Below are 20,881 nucleotides of genomic sequence, written 5' to 3' on the forward strand. Positions count from 1 at the left end.
TATTAGTAATAGCATTAGCAAATTTGCTGATGATACTAAGCTGGGTGGCAGGGTGAAATGTGATGAGGATGTTAGGAGGTTACAGGGTGACCTGGTCAAGTTAGGTGAGTGGGCAGATGCATGGCAGATGCAATTTAATGTGGATAAGTGTATGGTTATCCACTTTGGTGGCAAGAACAGGAAGGCAGATTACCACCTAAGTGGAATCAATTTAGGTAAAGGGGCAGTACAGAGAGATCTGGGGGTTCTTGTACACCACTCAATGAAGGTAAGCATGCAGGTACAGCAGGTAGTGAAGAAGGCTAATAGCTTGCTGGCCTTCATAACAAGAGGAATTGAGTATAGAAGCAAAGAGGTGCTTCTGCAGTTGTACAGGGCCCTGGTGAGACCACACCTGGAGTATTGTGTGCTGTTCTGGTCTCCAAATTTGAGGAAAGACATTCTGGCTATTGAGGGAGTGCATGCGTAGGTTCACGAGGTCAATTCCTGGAATGGCGGGGCTACCTTACGCTGAAAGACTGGAGCGACTGGGCTTGTATACCCTTGAGTTTAGACGCTGAGAGGGGATCTGATTGAGACGTATAAGATTATGAAAGGATTGGACATTCTGGCAGTAGGAAGCATATTTCCACTGATGGGTGAGTGCTGAACCAGAGGACACAGCTTAAAAATAAGGGGTAGGCCATTTAGGACAGAGATGAGGAGAAGCTTCTTCACCCAGAGAGTGGTGGCTGTGTGGAATGCTCTGCCTCAGAGGGCAGTGGAGGCCCAGTGTCTGGATTCATTTAAGAAAGAGTTGGATAGAGCTCTCAAAGATAGTGGAATCAAGGGTTATGGAGATAAGGCAGGAACAGGATACTGATTAGGAATGATCAGCCATGATCATGTTGAATGGCGGTGCAGACTCGAAGGGCTGAATGGCCTACTCCTGCACCTATTGTCTAGTGTCTATTGTCTAATAATGGGTGCCATTCCAGCCTATTGCACAAACGTTTCATGAAATGTAATGGAATTTAGTATTTCCTAACAGAAAAGGAGTATGTAATATGAAATATGAGATTGAAATAAAAATTCAAATAATGAATATGGCAGTCTGATCATGAATGAAAGAGAAAACATTAGGGAAAAAAGCAGAACTAATTTGCTGAAAACTTTTATAAATTAAGTCAGCACTCCAGAGGCAAATGTAGAATTAAGCCATTTTCTAAGTTTAAAAATCTCACAACACCAGGTAATGGTCCAACAGGTTTATTTGGAAGCACTAAATTTTGGAGCGCTGCGCCACCTGATGAAGCAGCAATGCTCTGAAAGCTAGTGCTTCCAAGTAAGCCTGTTGGACTATTACATGGACGTTGTGTGATTTTTAACTTTGTACGTCCCAGTCCAACTCCAGCACTTCCAAATCATGACTACCATTTTTTGATTAGATTAGATTACTTACAGTGTGGAAACAGGCCCTTCGGCCCAACAAGTCCACACCGACCCGCAACCCATTCCCCTACACCTAACACTACAGGCAATTTAGCATGGCCAATTCACCTGACCTGCACACTTTTTGGATTGTGGGAGGAAACCGGAGCACCCGGAGAAAACCCACGCAGACACGGGGAGAATATGCAAACTCCACACAGTCAGTCACCTGAGGCGGGAATTGAACCCGGGTCTCTGGCACTGTGAGGCAGCAGTGCTAACCACTGTGCCACCGTGCCGCCCTATATATAATTTTCTAAGTTTGTGATTTTGTTTCTCTAAAACCTTTATTGTTTACGTGCAGTACATAAAGCAACAGAGTGATATTGGTGATCTTTACTTTGTAATGAAACAGTTGTAATTGAAACATGACAAATTCTCTACTTAATATTTCACAAAAAGGCATGGGTTCGTGTGAAGCTCATAATTTGCTTTGAGCTTGCCGGCAATACTTGGATCAGGTGGAGATAATTGATCTCTCTTTATAAGTGCAACTCACCTGGCAACTTTTTTTATGATTCACCTATATAATCTGCTTCCCTGCTTATTAATTAGCAAATGTTTTGTTCAGCATGTAACCTTTTTGAGCAAACAATGGGTTCCCAGAAATGACTGTGAGCAGTGTCTTACGCCAACAATACTTGTCAGGGCTTAGTGATGATTTGTTGATTTGCAGTTCCAGGAAATAACTGTTGTGTACTTTGCACGTATTTACCATCAATCTTTGTATTGTTGCATATTTCTGCACCAGTTGTACCTTTTATTTTTGCGTAGATGGTTTCTTATAACAGTATTCGTCCCTCTGAAGAAACGTCATGGCAATTGCATGCTGAGACGCGAAGCAATAGCTGAGCTTTGAATTGTTATCTGTGTGGTAAAGTACTAGACACTTAGACAGGACAAGGTCAGAGCTGTGTTTGAGCTTGAAAGCACAAGTGAGAAACCTTTACAGCTAAAATGGCTACCTTCAATGTAAACTGTGCACTAATTCGCAGTTAATCCTAGTGCAACGGGTATGGATATTTAAGCAAAAATCAAAAGAACTGCGGGTGCAGTAAATCAGAAACAGAACAGAAATTGCTGGAAAAGCTCAGCAGATCTGGCAGCATCACTGGAGAGAAATCAGAGTCAACGTTTCAAGTCGAGTGACCCTTCCTGTTAACTCTGATTTCTCTTCACAGATGCTGCCAGCTCTCCTGAGCTTTTCCAGGAATTTCTGTTTTTGGTTCTGATTTACAGCATCTGCAGTTCTTTCGGGTTTTTATTCAAGAACAGCCTAAGTCCGATAAATTGTTGCAGACTGGGGGAAGTGGTGGTGTAGTGGTAATATCACTGGATTAGTAACCCAGTAGCTCACACTAATGTCCCGGGGACATGGCAGATGGTAAAAATTGAATCCAATAAAAAAATTTCCCTTTAAAACTCTAATGATAACCGCCAAACCATTATCAATTGTTGTAAAACCCAACTTGTTCCTGAATGTCTTGTTTCGAGGATAATCTGAGCTACATGCGAGTTTCAACCCAAAGCAATGCGGTTTGATTCTTAATTGCCCTCTGAACGATTAGGGATTGGTAATAAATGGTGGCATAGTCAGCAACACTCACATCCCATGAATAATTAAACAACGGCGTACTGTGGAAGTCAAAGGATAATTCAAGGTGCTTTCAGTGTTGGTAAGGCAAAAGTTAAAATTGTGAAACAGGCAAAAACAGAAATTGCTGGAGAAACTCAGCAGGTCTAGCAGCATCTTGGTAGATAAAACAGAGTTAGCATGTCGAGTTCACTGACCCTTCCCCTGGTTTTTGTTTGTTTCAGATCTCCAGCATCCGCAGTTTAGTTTTATTTTAGCGTTCAATTCAGTGCTACATCTCTACCAGATATGCCATTCTGAGGAAGGCTCATTGGACTCGCAATGTTCACACTGTTTTCTTTCCACAGGTAATGCACAGTATCCTTAGCTCTCTGTTTTATAGTTAAAATTGGGGTTTGTAATTGGTTTAGCTGTCTGAAATAGAATGTGTTTAATTTACAATGCCGACGTTTAAAATCCTTCAGCAAAGAAAAAAATTAATGTATCCTTAAATTTGCTTAAGTGAAAGGTCAATTGTTCATTCTGAAGGTATTTACTTAGACATAATTATTCTTTGCTGATCCAGATTGGTTGGACACACCTTGTTTCTTTATCCTTCCTGGTTAGATTAGAAGCATTTTGTTTGATCCATTGTTATAAACTTTGTCAGAGTCCTGCATAACGACGGCCATTTCTTTGCAGAGATCAAGCCAAAGAAAATGCAAGTTTTTTAGGGTGGAACCAGGCAAGTGAGCAACATGATTAAGCTTCATAAGAACCAGTAAGATTGGTCTGCTGAAGACTGGCATTTTGATGTGAATTAAGGCTTTTAATTGCAATCCAAAACTGTTTAGATTGGAATGTACAGAGTGTGTCATGCCTTTTTTAAAAGTGTGCCGATTTAGTCCAGCCCTTTGATGGGTATTTGTTCTGGGTGTCTTAATGGGCACAAGCCCAGTTTTTCAATGTCCTGGCCAGCCATTTGGTTCCATTTCCTGTTGACATGCAGTGAAATGTTGAAATTAGGAAAACCATCGCCCATTTGTATCCGGATGTTCCTGTGGGAAACTCAAATTCTTGTCATGTGTTTCTCTGAAAATCGCCGAGCATAAAGTTGGTGAGATTCTTACACCAGCTAGATTGGCAATAACTTGATCTGAGCACAAGCATTTTGAACTTCAATAAACCAATATTGGAAACATGCCCAGCTATGACCCGTTTCCATGTTTTGAATAGTCCAATGGGTCATTCAGAAAGTAACCTGCTGTAAATATGCAAGCTACATTGAATCCTACAAGGACTTGTCTGTTTAATTTCACTTATATAATTTATTTTAGGATTTTGAATTTCTGAGGTGTATTGCAGCCACACAGTTTTCAATATGAGTCACTTTTTCTGATGCATTTGGATGTCTTATGGCTGTTGCTTAAATCCCTCCTCTCCTGAAGGGCTCTGATCATCCTGATTCCAAGTGGGATTTGAAGAGGGAACACAGAGGAGCTATGCCATGGGTCTCAGTAGACTTTTCAACCAAAAGGAAGTATCGCCACTAATTCTGATCTAGGGTCTGCATGTGACATGTACAGAGAAATACCATATCCAGCATGAGCTGTGTTTGAGATTGCAAATCCGAGACCGGATTAGAACTGCCGCGGGCAGAAGGTGAAAGCTGGGTTTCCACAGGTTTCAAGCTGGGTCCATGATCCACATCCTGAACAAGCCCTGGCTGGATCCACAGTGGATCCCCGAGCTTTTGGAGAAGGTAGCTGTCCCCCTACCCCGTGTCCCCCCAGAAGGGCCATGTATACCAGACAGAACCGCAGCCTGAACCTGCCCACAGGGAGGCAGTTTTCAAGATGCTATCAGTTCTAGTGCACACACCGATTACGTAGACCTAGGAATCTTGGATGTAAAAAGCAGCTTTGAAGCAAATTTATTGATACAGTGAAAAGAATCTTCCACTCCCAAGAATTGGAGATGGTGGTCGTACTGGTAATGCCACTGGACCAGTAATTCAGAACCCCTGGCTAGCAATCTGTAACATGGGTTCAAATCCCACTGTGGCAGGTGGTGAAATTTTACTTCAATAAAAATCTGGAATAAAGTGCTAGCCTAATGACGATCATGTAGCCACTGTTGATCTTTGTAAAAACCCAACTGCTTCACTGATGTCCTTTAGGGAATGAAATCCACAATCCTTACCTGGTCTACACATGATGCTGGAATCGTAACAATGTGGTTAATTCATTGTTGATATCTGAACAGTTATGGATGGAAAATAAATGGTGACCTAAACAATGATCCCACATCTCCATGAACAAACATTGGCAGGTGAACGGAAAGGGAAATAATGGGGTGACGTTAACACACAGCACAGGGACTCCATTGACATGCACTTAGAACACCCACTTGCATTACGAACCTTGAAACATGCTTAAGGCATGTGCCATGGCTGCCCTACAAAATGCCCAAGAGTGCGGGCGGTGTACGTTCAGTGTAAAATGAGTACCTGGTGCTCAAGAAATTGGAGCCTTAAATGTACACTTAATACCTAACACAGGCACAGTAAGGTCTAATTTCTAAGTCTTTGTCTCCATTTGGTTTGGTGTATCAGGTAGCATGACTACCCTAACTGCTCACTTAATGAGAAAAAACGAGTTGGACGGAGTTCAGCAAAGGCATCCAAGTTTTAGCTCCATTGCAGAGTTCTAAGAAGGAAAATCTGTGTTTCATACATAATTGTTACTTTGTTTGGTTGACTGTTGGCATATGGGGCGATAAAACGGCAGGAATGTTGCTGGTGGTTGTTCCACAGGATTGCTTGCCTGTTTGGTCTGCTCTTGATATAGCCCCTTATTTCTTCTCTCCAACTCTTGGCAAGAACTACGTGTACTTTAAATAACTTCATTGGGCAATTTATTTTGTTCCAAATCTGAACTTGCCTAAAATTAGGTTTAAAGGACAGATGTCAAACTTATTTCCTAGCACAGACCAAGTTTCAAACTTCTTGGGAAACTTTGTAAGTTTAAAAATTCCAAATTATTTCTATCACTGATGGAATTACTAGCGGAATGTAAAATTCCTACTGAGCCATACAGCTGTGATATATCTGTTTATATATTCCAGTATCAATTACCGTCATTATTACTAAAGATCTCTGACCTAAATGTTTTGCAAATTAAATGTTTTTCCTACCATGTGTATGATGTAAACAAAGGTCTTTTGCCAAAATTCTATGGAGTAATTAGTTAACCCCAAGGGATGTAATGTTTATCATCTTTGCCTCATGGTTCTAGTGTCATTATTTAGTTAGTACATTATCTTGCAAAATCATTGTTCAGTATTGAAAAGACATGGTCACAGCATAAGTATATAATCATACCATTTTGCAATGGATGAGGAAGGCCATTTATTCCAATTTAGATCATCCATCATGAATTTATCGAGACATAAAGCCTGTTAGGTATGTTCAATGCTGACATGGACAGATTTCTAATGAGGAAGAGAATCAAAGATTACAGGATTAGACGGGAAATTGCAGTTGAGAATTATCAGATCAGCCATGATCTCATTTAATGGTGGAGTGATCTCACTGGGCCACATGGTCTATTTCTGTACCTATATCTTATGGCGGTATACCTGAAGATTCAACCTATTACCCTTTGTTCTACTCCCACTAATTATTTTAAAGGGGTATTCCAGAATAACATATCCCATGACGTTTACTGTATCTCACACCTCTCTGAAGCCACCATAAGAACGAAGCAGCAGAAGACGACTATTCGATCCATTGAGTCTACTCCACCAGTCAGCGAGATCACTTCCCAGGCATCACATTTCCCAGTGTGAAAGCCCACATTTCTCCAGTGTTTTGTCATAGCCTGACACCCGTAATCAACTTGTTGCATGTGCTGCCGAAACAACATTCAGGAAAGCCAGTTGCTGTATACCAAGTGAGTGACCAAATGTTAAAAACTGTCACACCTTTCTGCAGTGCTGAGATTTCTGCGCGCATCAGCAGGGTAGCTGCTTCAGCCAAGTTCTCAGGACAGTCAGTTTCTGCACTGACAGCAAATCAACGAGGCCAAAACAGCCCACTGAGCCAGTGATTCCTTTTTGTAGGAGCTGCGTGATTATGTACAGAAAAAACATAAAAGAATTGCCATATGTCTGTAAGCACTGATTTTTATCTTTGTATCTGCAAAGATTGATAGAATATACTAATTGGGGGTATATTTGTTTAAACGCCCATGATTGGCAACTCAAGTTTTGTAAAATTCCATACGTATTTAGCTTGTTTTTTTTTGTAATCCTGAGTCCTTAAATACAGTCCTGTCACTTCATATAAAAATAACTGATTGTGTGAGATGCTGGATGACAGTTTGAGCTTAATGAATGTAGGAACAATACTTGGAAAGAGTACTTGGAATGATACTTTGCAGAGATATGTCAGTATTAGCTATCTAAATCAGTGGCAAATGCACTGTCTGATTCCTCTTCTGACTTTGTGGCAAATGTTTCCAGTCTGCATGTTAGTGCAAGCTGCAGATATGCAGAGGAGCGACATAGTTATTAATGTAATGACAGCCATTGTCTGACGCTTCTGCAGTAGCAGAAATGGATCATGAAATTGTTTTGGAGAGGCTATGTGATGCATAATACATCAAAGTGAGATACTCTTGGAGCTTATCTGGAACAGATACTGGGCATGGTGATATAAAATGTAGTGCTATAGAATTGGAGGCTTTTCTGAAGTTGGTATATGTCATATACTGGCATTGATGCCATTCTTTTCAGTTTTCTTGAATTAACTACACAGAAAAGATCATGTCTGTAGGTGTGTTTCATTAAGCAAATTCGCACTGCAATTCTAGAAGGCACTCTGCAGCTACTGGGCGGAGTCAATGTGGATGTTTCCTTGCAAAGATCTTCCCTCTGGCAAACAACAGGGATTTTTCTGAAGTGACAGTGATCAGGTTTATCTCCCTTCTTAATGTAGATGTGATCACAATATCCGCAACACCTCCCACTGACACTCCTTTTCCTGGGTGAGGGATATGAAGTTGTGCAGCTGTGTCAGGAGTGTATCTTTGCCATTTTTCAGATTCCAGCAGGGATTCCACCTGCTCCAGAGATCTTGTTTATTTTTTTGAATAACTGTCAAATGGCTTTTTCAACTTTGCAGACTTGGAGGCTTAATTGTGAAACTGATCTGGGTAATAGAGTTGAGGGATATCAAGTTGAAGTCAGAGTCCTAGATAAGAAATTCACAAGTGTGTTGTCTCCGATGAGTACTGACTGCTTTGATGAGGTCCCTGCCCCAGCTCAACTGTTCCCCAGGGACAGCAGAAATGACTTTGATATGTCCTCAAAGCATCCTTGAAGTGATCATATATCTTTGTCAGCTTGAGAGAGTCCCTGATTCGTGATTGACCAAAATGGAGAATGTTAATTCAGGAAGGCACTAAGCACACCAGATCACGATCATCCAGAGGTGAATTCGAGGCAATGAAAAGGGGTCACAAATCTCCAAGTTCCTTTATCTTCCTGCTCCTTCAAACAGGACCTATGCTATGCGTAGCCGCATCTGAAGATAATGCATTGGACTTCTGAGCCATCTCTGAACCCATCAAATCAGAGTGGAAGCAAGATGCCCTTGGTATCAAGGGACTGATAAATTATTGCACACATTTCAGAAATGCACTATAGCTTTAAGAAAGCTAGATGGCATCATAATATGCTGTAGTTTAAGGGGTCTTTATTCATTCAGTTAGCAATTAGTCAGTCAACTGTGTGTATAATTTAATATTAATTTAAGCAAGTTCATAACCAAAGTTAGATGTATAAGTCTGAGGTGTCATGCCAGTGAACATTGTTAGGTATTAATAAACTTTCAGATATCTATATCAATATAAACCCAACTCTTTTTACTATATGTTGCATAGGATACCATATAGAAAAACCAAATCACGTCAGTGGTCAGTTGTAAATGAAAAATGCTCTTGGACAGCATACTGGGAACTGCAGAGAGCATTTCAAACTTTCTCTTTTCCGGATGGTGAATGGACTTCTCTTTGATATGTGGAAATGCCCTTGTTATTTCAAAGTACAGTTATATTTTCTCACCTCTGAAAGCAGGACTCTTGTAAATTGCAAACATTTAAAGACATCAATGGGACAGAAATGAGGAGGGATTTCTTCTCTCATAGAGTCATAGAGATGTAAAGCACAGAAACAGACCCTTCGGTCCAACCTGTCCATGCCAACCCAATCAGATATCCCAACCCAATCTAGTCCCACCTGCCAGCACCTGGCCCATATCCCTCCAAACCCTTCCTATTCATATACCCATCCAAATGCCTTTTAAATGTTGCAATTGTATCAGCTTCCACCACTTCCTCTGGCAGTTCATTCCATACACGTACCACCCTCTGTGTGAAAAAGTTGCCCCTTAGGTCTGTCTTATATCTTTCCTCTTTCACCCTAAAACTATGCCCTCTAGTTGTGAATCTATCAAATTCTTTACTGCAGAAGTGTAGAGGGGCTGGGTCATTTATGTTATTCAAAGCTGAGATCAACAAGTGTTTAATCAGAAGGGAATCAAAGATTGTGGTGAAAAGGCAGGAAAGTGGAGTTTGCATTTATCAGATCAGCCATAATCTCATTGAATGGTGGAGCAGATTCAATGAGCTGAATGGCCGACACTTGATCCTACATATTAAGGGCTTATGGTTAACTGAAACTATCTCTGACTCACTTTTTTTAAAAAAAAAGGTGCATGTGGATGCTAGTGGTCTGTCTATTCTTCAATTTGTGGCAAATTAAGGTTTAGCGACTTGTAGCTTCCAGTGCAGTTTTGTTTTCTCAAGATGTTACTTTATTGAAACAACATCCTCCATTAGAAACTTTTGGTCATGGCTTCCCTTACAAATAAGTTGCTTGGTTTTCAAAGCTGGGAAATGGGTTGTAAAGTTCAATTTGCAGCTGAACAGTTTGTAGTTTGTTAGAACAGCTAGCAACTTAAAGACATCTTTCTTTGCTTTTGCACCATCATGATTCTGTGCTAGAGCAGAAAAAAGGAGGGGGATATGTTACTTGAGTATTGAGTACAGGAGTTGGGAGGTCATGTTGCGGTTGTACAGGACATTGGTTAGGCCACTGTTGGAATATTGCGTGCAATTCTGGTCTCCTTCCTATCGGAAAGATGTTGTGAAACTTGAAAGGATTCAGAAAAGATTTACAAGGATGTTGTCAGGGTTGGAGGATTTGAGCTATAGGGAGAGGCTGAACAGGCTGAGGCTGTGAGGCTGAGGCTTTATATATAGGCTTATAGAGGCTTACAAAATTATGAGGGGCATGGATAGGGTAAATAGGCAAAGTCTTTTCCCTGGGGTCGGGGAGTGCAGAACTAGAGGGCATAGGTTTAGGGTGAGAGGGGAAAGATATAAAAGAGACCTAAGGGGCAGCTTTTTCACACAGGGCGTGGTACGGGTATGGAATGACCTGCCAGAGGAAGTAGTAGAGGCTGGTACAATTGCAACATTTAAGAGGCATTTGGATGGGTATATGAATAGGAAGGGTTTGGAGGGATATGGGCCGGATGCTGGCAGATGGGACTAGATTGGGTTGGGATATCTGGTTGGCATGGACGGGTTGGACCGAAGGGTCTGTTTCCATGCTGTACATCTCTATGACTCTACTGGAAAGAAAAGAGAATTAACAAGCTTGTATTCCAAATCAAAAATTAAACGCTAGCAGCTGCATGTCTCTCTTGACCTCAAATTACCTTCAGTCCCATAATGTGCACATGGAGAACTTAAGTTACAGCACAATTGTGTCTTTTTAATGAGTTTTATACTGCTTCTATTTGTTGAAAGTGAAGACGATATTTGAAGGTAAAGTATTTCTGAACTCCGGTGTTGCGTGATCAACTCTGTTTTGGGATCACTTTGCCGATATGGAATTAATAAGAAGGTGTTGTTGCTGTCATAGATGTTGGCAAAATATCGGTTCCTAGTGGGTTTCTTTTTTTTTGTATGTGAGCATCAGAATTTCCTTTCACATGGAATAACCATTAAATGTTTTTTTGGTTTTAGGTCTGTCTGGCTGAACTCTGAAGCCATCCCAGATATCTACTGAGAATGTCAGGCCCAGTTGAGCTGCAACGAGGGAGTTTTTTTAAGGTATTGCAATTTTGAGGGAGCAACTTTTCATAAAGGCAATGTTTTTAAAAGTATCCTTTTTTTATTTAGTTGCTTTAAGCTCATTCTCTTTCTTTACCGCACCCCTTGTCTCCACTCTGAACCCTCCCCTTTTTATTTGGATGGGTGAACTCAGACACTTCACTTCTACAGTATTTTTTAGTCCTTTGCCAGGAAACATGCTTGAGAGATGAGGAAATGATCCCGCCCTGGGTATGTTTCCTTTTTCCTATGGACAGCTCGGTCGAGGCAGTCAAAAACTCCGATGTAAAAGTTGCTGGGATAAGAAAAATTTGAACAATTAACAAGCAGCCTTCTGTTATAGCTATCTCGATGTCTTGTTTCAAGTAACCTGCTGTTAATGACAGTGACTTGGCATACAAATATGAGCTGATCTGGTAAGCCAGCATGAATTTGTAAAAGGTCAGCAACCATAAAGCTAGTGTGATTTTTTTTTGAGGAAGAAACCAATTTAGCACAGAAGGATGTTAATCGTGCAAACTGACAGAATATATTTTATAAGGCTCTTATACGTGGCTTAACCAAAATGAGAACTTGCAGCTTTGCAGTCGCCTATTGACATGGATAAGGAATTGGTTCTTCCTCAAATTAGCAGGATGTGCCTAGTAACTAGGGATTGTTGTGAGCTCCATGGCTTTTCACAGCATTTAGAATTGACTTGGATGAAGAAACCGACACGGGCAGCACAGCAAATAGCACGGATGAGATTATGAAGTTGGAAATGCACAGCGATTGATTAAGTTCAGTGAGAGACACTGTGACAGATAGACTCTGTTGTGGGGGAAACCCCTGAGGAAGAGAGAGCAGATCATTTTGTAAATTGTGAGAAGCTAGGACTGCGAATGAGTTGAAGCACTTTGGGACCCCGAAGTACAGAAATTACTGCAGTTAGTGGAGTGTTCTTGAAATAAAAAGGCCAATGGAAGATTTGGCTCTTATCTCAAGAAGCCTGCAATCCAAAGGGATTGAAGATACTTTACAGTTGTACAGATCTATGATTAGCCCCCATAATATTGCATTTATTTCTGGACACTGTGCCACGGGCAGGATATCTTGGCCTTAGAGGTGGTGTAACGCATATTCATCAGAATGATGAATGGTTAACTTATAAGGGCAGCTTACATGACTGGGTTATATCCTTTTCAGTATAGAAGATTTAAGGGATGTTTCAGATGATTAAAGGGGTGGAATCAAAGATGGGGAGAAGCTATTTCCTGTGGTGGGAAAGTCCAGAATAAAGGGCATAAAGTTAAAATTAGAGCTTGGTCACTCAGCGTTGATGTCGGAAAGCACTTCTGTTCACAAAGGATAGCAGAAATCTGGAATTCTCTGTGGCCGTATCCCCTTAAAAGAGATGGCTCCTGACTGGGTCACTTGGAAAAACTGGCAGATTTCTGTTAGATAATGAATTAAGGATTGTGGTTGGATGGAGTTAAGATACAGGTCAATCTTGCCTTGTCAAATTTAACTTTGAATGAGGTGAAAGGGATAGAACTTCAATGTTGTTCTACTGCATTTCAGGTGAGTTTATCATTCTGAGAGTTAAAGTGCTGGACATGTAGCATCTCCGGATTTGCTAAGGGAAGTCAGACATTTCATTGACGCACATACTGCAGTACATCCTGAGGTCATGTATGATGCCATATATAAGACGTTCTGGTAAAGAAGCTTGAGATCCTGGTGTGGGCTGTCGCTGATTTTTGTTTAAAAAGCAGCACATAGTGCAAATTGTATTTGGTAAATCTGTTCTGTTGTATAGAACATAAACAAAGATAATAGAGTGCTGATGCAGCAAAAGAGCACATTTTCAGTATCTAAATTCTGTGGAATGTCATTCTGTGGTTACTGAAGTTTAGTGTTTTAGGAAGTCTGTGGGAAGTCTAGCCGATGCAAATTGGAACATCTGTCTTTATCTCCTTACAGTGGAACAACATGTTGCTACTTTAATGATTGTAGGAGTACTGTTTATAGTCTGGGCAGTGTCACAGAAGCCAGGCTTGCTGAGTAGTTTTTTTCTATTTACAGGAGACTCGAGGTTTAAAAATAATGACCTGTATTTGACATATCTCTGTTTTTTTTTAAGTAAAGTTATTTCATAGTGTCAGAGAGAGTCAGAGTTTTTGCAACACAGAAGGAAGCCCTTTGGCCCATCATGTCTGTACTAGTCATCAAACATCCATCTATTCTAATCCCCATTTTCCTGAATGTGGCCCAGACCCTGGTGTGCTGTGACATTTCAAGTGTTACTGTATACAGTATAGTTCTTCAATGTGTTGAGGTTTTTAAGCCTCCCCTGCCGTTTTTGTAGGTAGAGAGTTCCAGATACCCATAACCATCTGGAAAAACAATCCTTTCTCAAAATTCCTCTGAACCCCTGCTCCTTGCCTTGAAACTGTATACCTGGTTGTTGAGCCCTCTATTAGAGGGATAGATTTTCCCTTTCTATCCTGTCGATGCCCTTCAGAACTTTGTTACACTTACAACAGCTTCCCCTGTCATACTACTCTGCTCTAAGGGCAACGACCTCAGCCTATCCCATTCTGAAGAAATCATACTGGACTCGCACCAGTAGCTCTGTTTCTCTCTCTCTCTCTCTCTCTCTCCAAAGTTGTTGTCAGAACGACTGAGTTTCTCCAGCATTCTCTATATTTGAGCCAGCCTATTTAGTCTCTTTTCATAGTTGAATCACTCCAGGCAAGTCAACACCCTGGTGAATCTCCTCTGCACCCTCCCTTGTCCAGTCACTACCTTTCCTATAGTCTAACCACAGAACTGCAGACAGTACTCCAGGTGTGGGCTAACTAACACTATATGCAGCTCCATCACAACCTCCTTACTGTTGTATTCAGTGCCTTGCCTAATCAAGCGAAGTATCCCAATCGCCTCCTTAACCATCTCAGCTACCTGTCCTGCAGCCATCAAGGATCTGTCCCCATAGGTTTATATGGAATTGTGATCTTTTCAACATGAAACCTTGCTCATAAAATTTCCCAAGTGATTATGAATCTCAGAAGGAAAAGGGCAGATTTATCATTTGCTGTTCTTATGTGATTCAGACCGAATAAAGTAATTTTACTCTCATCCAGTCCTGTGTGTTTTAATTTAATGTTGATAGAGTTTGTATTAAAAATACTTTTTGTTAATCATTCAGTGCAAGAGGTTACTGGTGGTTATCTGATTCGCTCCCCAAGTATCTTTCCGAGTTCTGTCACACCAAGAGGTTGGAAGTCTCTGAATAGTAGCAGGGTGACATTTCACTGGGACATTGGGATTCACCTGTTTCAGAGGCATTCAGTGCTGGATGGAACTAGTAAACACTGTCCTTTCCTCTGCCCACAAATATTTGTGTGTTTTGATCAGAAACTTGCTCTCACCTGGCATCTGATTCCTGTATGGTACCCTCTAAGGGAGTCATTCCCGCAACTGTTGCTCCCGCTCTGCCTGGCTCCACGTCTTCCTCCCATTCCTTGCGAAGGCCAAAGGTGGACAGACCCCCTGACCGGTCACCCATGACCAAGGTCACCATTTCTCCTGGTGTCTTCTATAATGTGTCTTGTAAGATGATGCCCTCAGAGAATTTTCAGAATATCTGTTCATGGAATGTTGTCAAAATGTTCCAAAATATCTCCCAACACCTTTTAAGAATTCACTTCAAACCTCCTGGCCAACAGTGAAAGCTGAATCCTTGCTCAGGGTCGCAAACATCGTATTTTAAACTGTCACTTGCTTAGCTCTGAGCCAGTAGTGCTTGTACCAACTTTGCAGAGTTGAAAGTGTGGCACTAGAAACGCACAGCAGGTCAGGCAGCATCCAAGGAGCAGGAGAGTTGATGTTTCAGGCATAAACTCACCTCTGCAGAGTGTTATTGAAGTGCTACCAATTTAAGTACCATGTATCATCTTTAATAATCAGCAGCAGGCAATTTACCTATAAATCAGATGCTTACACAACTTTCCAGCAACTGTTCCTAGAAAACAGTTCAGTTCCTTCGCTAAGATAGTTTCTTCTGTTATAGACATTGTTATATAAAAGGTAAAAACAATGACTGCAGATGCTGGAAACCAGAGTCTAGATTAGAATGGTGCTGGAAAAGCACAGCAGTTCAGGCAGCATCCGAAGATCAGGAACCACATCTTGTCTACAGCAAAAACATTTTCATGCTGGAAGTAACTGGAAAAATCCAAGTGCTGTGTTTAATCTTGAAAACAGAAAGCGGGAAGTATAAATTAGATTGGAATTGTGCGCGAAAAGTAAAATAAATATTGGGGAGAAAAGAAACAGATGAGGTTAAGAGAACCAGTTAAAGAAAATATAAAATCTTTTTTCAAAAAAAGCTGAACTTTTTTTTAATATACGTATCACAAATTAAATTATGAAAAATGTGATTTGTGAACCTTCAGTATTGCATGAATTGCTTACCTGCAATATTCATTGACTGGTGGCTTTGGTTCAGAGTTGAATTTTGTTCCATAATGCACATGCGAAACACACTAAGATGTTTTTTCTCACCATTAAAGGTGCTAATTAATGACAAGCTGTTGCTTTTAAAACAAAAATTAATCTCTGCTGATTGTACCAACTCTGCCGTCTTTAGAGTGGATTTTGTGGACAAAGATTCCATTTTTCACATTGCATGGATGTCAATGTATGTCTTATCAGCAAGAATTATTACACTAAGAGAATTATTATACTCTAGAGGTGTGGAGTTTGCCAGACATTACAGATTTGTGTGTTTAACTGTGCAGGTGCCAATGCTGGAACTTGCAATCTGATTTACTGCTCAAAACAGTAAGGAGTATTCGCCATTATTCCCACTACCTATCAATTATTTTGATTTTTTTTGTGTACCATTAACAATTATAAAAAAGCAAAACAAATTGCTTTTATGTGATACCTTATCAACGGAAATGTTGCAAATGCGATTTAATTGGATACAAATACATTGGGGTACGAAGGCAAATAAGAACTATTATTCTGTGCTAGAAACTGTTCTGAAAAGGCTTTTAGGTGTCTGGAGCAACCTCATTATGATGCTCCAGGATGGCTATCAAGAGCACAGTGTGGTTGGAGGGAGAAAGATGGTGAGTGGCTTTGTTGGTTGATGTCTAACCATGTGAATGTTAGAGAGGCAAACATACAGAGAAGCGCGTGGAGTAGACTGACTAGCAATACCTGGTAGATTTTACGAGATAGATATTCAGTAATGTAACTGTGAGCTTAGAAGCAGTTTTCTCCTGAATTGAATCCCGTATTTAGTCTTTATGGCCCAGGTCTTGCAAGCAGTGACGGGCATAATCAGATTACTAGTCTGCTCCTATTTCATTTCCCCACGAGTGCTGATGTCTATGTTCATAGCCAGGAATTTCAATCCTGGTTCCTTGAGGCAGGAAGATTGTACCTGAACCCAAATATTTCTCTTATAGTGCAGGATAACAAGGTGATGTCGAACCATGTCGTCTTTTTGATAGTCAGTGCACCGTGTTGTGACATTAAACTGTGCAGCTACTGCGAAAGGATAAGTTAGTAAGCTACTTGTAGGGCCAGGGTACCAGGGAAATGTTGTTCTGGTTGGGATGGGGAAGATGGAGTGGTTGTCAGGGTCCAAGGGATATAAAGGTTCAGGGGAAGTCTACTTGGGAGAGAGGGTCTGTTGAGTCCATAGGGTTAGTTTAATACATATTAATCCAGGAGTTGGACTAAGTTTTTAATTGTCTAAGGTTTCCTGGGGAACTATGGAAATAACTTCACAGAGGTGTGAATCCCATCACGAAGTCACTCTTTATTTACATGTGCCCAGTACATTGGCTCTGACAAATTAGCTCAGAGTTGGTCACTTGAGTGAGGAGACTCTCTAAATGTCCTGTTTATATCTTTCAGCCAGGGCTCCCTGATTGGCCCAGGTTAACAGCCCCAGTCAAGGATCTCATAGTCAATAAGATCCATCTGGCCCTTGTTCCAATGGCTACATCTCAAACCTTGTCCTCTTCCTCCCACTAACCTCCCCCCCCACCCCCCAATATCCCTGGATGTAGGCCTGCTCTTTCTCTGCTAGCCTATCCTGTGACATTTTCACCCCAGGCCTGGTTCTTCCAGCTCTGCCACAGTCACGGGCAGCATGTACTGGACCATACCATCTGCCCAGAGCATCCAGGGAGATTTCCCTCCTCTTGTTTAGGTGGTGTCGGTGTTGAGGCAGCATCCATCCCACTCATGTCGCCTCTGAAATAATTACACAGCGGCCAGTATCCTGTCACTAAGTCACCCTTTATTTACATGTGCCTAGTACACGTGCTCTGACCAGCCAGTTTCGAGTCCTTCCCGAGAATGAGGAGATTGTCTTGAATCTCCTGTTTATGTCTGTCAGCCAGGGTTCCCTGATTGGGTTAACCTGGGCCAATCAAAGATCTCCTAGTCAATGAGATCCACCTGGCCCTCATTCTAGTCACTACACCATAAACCGAAGAGAAACCCTCCAAATTCTGCACCTTTTAAAGAATTATTTCAGAGGGTTGCTGACACAGGGGACTTGGCCATTGAAATCTTCAATTTCCAATGCCATTTCTATAAACTCTGCTCGATCTTGACTTCTACATGGTCCTAATATGCAAGTCCAGTCAACACTGCTCCAAAGTCTATCTGGCCATCGGAATATCTGGGTCTGCGTGTAATAAAAAAATGCTATAAAGAAGTCCAAGCCTCGAGATTATTCTTGACTTTTCTTCTCAACAAGTTTCTTTTGAATCCCATCCCATGATTGTGGGCATAGAACCACAGAACAAAAGGGAACTATCCCACAAACAACAGTGCGGTCCATTTATAAAATAATTTCCATGTGTGAATACAGAAACGATTCAAGTCTTTAGGCCATCACAAAAATGTTGTTTCTCGTGAAAAGCAGCTTTGAATCAATGCTAAAGTTGAAATATAAGTTTGGAGTTCAGGACCTGACTTGATACTAAAGCAAAGTGGAACATTCTTTTTTTACAGAAAGCACCATTACTGCAGTCATAGTATAGGTGGAGCTTATCTTTAGTCTGCACGTGGTCAATGCGTGTAAACTCCTTGTGAGCTGGTGACAACCAAAATTGCTGTGAAACAACAATCAATAAAGCAATCAAATGCTGAACATTGTAGTCAAGCTGTAAGCATGGGTCAAAAAACTTATGTTAAACAGTATTGTGTACTGATTTAGAATGCACCTTGCAGTTTGTATCCCATGTTCATCAAAGCATGAGGGAATAATCTAATCCAGCAGTCCACATAAGACTGTTTAATATTGAAGTAAGTTTTAGCAACAAAAAATTTTCATTTATTTAACACTTCCATGACCTCAGAGGATATCCCAAGGCACTTTAGAGACAATGCAGAGGATTTGAAGTTTAGTTGCTAGTGCAATGTTGTAGTAGACATGTGACGATGAGCAGATAGAGTTTGAAGGATAAATATAAGCCAGAACACTGGGATATCTCCACTGCTCCTCTTTGAAATATTGCCATTTAATCTTTACGTCTGCCTTAGAGGGCAGACTGGGTTCCTGGTTAATGTTTCATTTGAAAAGTGGCACCTCTCACATTTCTGCACTCCCTTCATTCCACACCAAAGTATCAGCCTAGATTTTGTGCTCAGGTCCTGAAGTGAGACTTGAAGCCACAACCTGCCAACTGAGCAAGGACTGACACTAGCAATGAGAATATTCTGGAGAAAACTTAGCTTCTCAACTTTGATAGAAGGTGACGTGAGGCGAACTTGCTGAAGTATATCTAAAAATAGTATGGAGTAAGGAGTCCTTACAAAATACAATAAATCCTGTGTTAAAGCTTTATCAGGTTGACCCTGATATTCAGGTGTGCCTGATGCTGCTCCTGGCATGCCCTTCTGCACTCTCCATTGGATTGACACTCATCCCCTGGATTGACAGTAATGGTGCATTCGGGGATATGGTAGACCATGAAGGTACTGTTTGCGTTGAAGTCCACTTCTGCTGTCGATGCTCCCTCAGTGTCTCATGGATACCCAGTCTTGAGTTGCTAGATCTTTTCTGAGTCTATCCCATTTCGCAAAGTGATAATGCCACACAGCATCTTGGGGTGTATCCTCAAAGAGAAGATGGGAATTCCATCTCCACTGTGTGGTCACTCCTACTGATACTGTCCTGGATAGATACTTCTGAGAGAGGTACATTGGTAAGGTGATGGGTAAGGTCAATGTTTTTCCCTCTTGATTCCCTCATCCATCACCTGCCCCGTATTCAGTCTAGCAGCTGGTCCTCACCCAAAGTGCATTCTGCCCCCTTGTCGCCTCAGTGCTACCTCCAAGTGGTGTTCAGCCTGGAGGAGTACAGGTTTGTTGTCTAAGATTTTTATTAGGGGTTGCGGAGCGATGTAGTGTATGGGAATTACTCGCAGGTTTACTTGTTTGAGCTGATGCCATGAGACTTTATGGAGTGTGGAGTCCACATTGAGGATGCTTTCTGACGTGATACTACCGTACTGTTGGCACCTGTGCCGGATCTGTCCAGGTTGCTTAATCCAGTTGCCTGGGTGACCGTTGTGGGTCAGATTGGTGTTAACAAGATAGCATTCTGTCCCCATCCCGGCTGAGCTGGATTTGGGAATTGTCTCCTTACATTACCCGTTGTGGAGATCGTAGTGCTGTGAGTCAGACCTGTCTTTGGCCAGAGAACTCGAGTCAAATCCATTACTTAATGGGTAATTGTGGGTATGCCAAAACTTAAAGCCCTGCCTGTTTTTGGGTAGAGTTGGATTTGTGTTTCTAGTGGCTTAATCTATTTTTGCCAACTGAAGAAAATTGCACCTGAAGAGTGGAAACTTTACTGTTTATACAACTGGTTCTTTTTACCAAAACCTGCAGTAATACTCATGAAATAGGAATGCCTTCAAAGGGACATACTGAATGTTTTTATTGTAGCAGGAATTGGCAGGATACTTGGTTTTTAATGTAGACACAGGTGAAGTTTGAAAGTGAGTACAAAGTTAAGCTGTGCACTTTCTATTTGTTCTTTGATTTTTACTGCGGTCAAATATTATTCAGAAGCCGCGTCAGATGTGGGTATCTGTCATTCTACAGCTTGAAATAAGAACAGTGCATATCCCAAAGTATTTGCCTTTAATGGGAGCACTCATGGCTGCAGTAGTATAGGATAAAACATAACTTAGATACTTTGTGTTCTTAATGATTTCAAGTTCTTGCAGCCTAGTTAGCTTGTCTTTTCCACTGTCTAACACTACACTTTGTCTGCTCATCACAGTTAATTGACACACTTGCCTTAGAGATTGGAGAACTGAAGATGGGTCATTCAATTCCTGACTTGGATGAAGATTCTCAGTATGCCCAGTGGTTGAGGTAAGTTTTTTTTTGTTCCTGTAAATCTTTTCCTTCGTGACCACATGGTTCTTTCTGCAGATGTAGGCAACTCAGCCTTTCAAGTTAGGTAGGATTGTGGGCTGCATATTCAGAGACCCTTTTTCTGCTGAGTCTCCAGATGCCTTTCTGTGCTGGCATTCCTCCTTTCAAGGGGGTTCTTACACAGTTAGAACTTCTCAGTTTGTTTTTCTTGAATAGCATCCTGTTCAAGTTGGTCAAGTTTCTCGCTCTC

The 20,881-nt window shown here is 41.2% G+C and overlaps 1 protein-coding gene and 1 long non-coding RNA gene across 7 annotated transcripts in view; one reads left to right on the forward strand and one right to left on the reverse strand.

The window, feature by feature from the left end:
• Nucleotides 1–20,881, forward strand: part of LOC122553052 (ras and Rab interactor 2-like) — a 159,106-nt gene that overhangs the window by 80,069 nt on the left and 58,156 nt on the right. Inside the window, exons 3-6 of one of the 4 annotated variants that reach the window (XM_043696521.1) lie at nucleotides 3,289–3,411; nucleotides 3,746–3,788; nucleotides 11,140–11,226; nucleotides 20,534–20,628. In XM_043696521.1, the coding sequence (XP_043552456.1) occupies nucleotides 11,185–11,226; nucleotides 20,534–20,628 (137 nt within the window). In that variant the 5' untranslated portion in view covers nucleotides 3,289–3,411; nucleotides 3,746–3,788; nucleotides 11,140–11,184. Of the gene's footprint in view, nucleotides 1–3,288; nucleotides 3,412–3,745; nucleotides 3,789–11,139; nucleotides 11,227–20,533; nucleotides 20,629–20,881 lie in introns of those variants that run through there. The other 3 variants (XM_043696520.1, XM_043696522.1, XM_043696523.1) reach the window with 3 other exon arrangements.
• The window catches only part of LOC122553053, a 28,914-nt gene continuing 28,812 nt past the window's right edge, over nucleotides 20,780–20,881 (reverse strand). For all 3 annotated transcript variants that reach the window (XR_006312603.1, XR_006312604.1, XR_006312605.1), the window contains exon 3: nucleotides 20,780–20,880. This is a non-coding gene — a long non-coding RNA (uncharacterized LOC122553053). The remainder of the gene's footprint in view (nucleotide 20,881) is intronic.

This window comes from Chiloscyllium plagiosum, chromosome 9, assembly GCF_004010195.1.
Source record: "Chiloscyllium plagiosum isolate BGI_BamShark_2017 chromosome 9, ASM401019v2, whole genome shotgun sequence".
Classification (NCBI taxonomy): Eukaryota; Metazoa; Chordata; class Chondrichthyes; order Orectolobiformes; family Hemiscylliidae; genus Chiloscyllium; species Chiloscyllium plagiosum.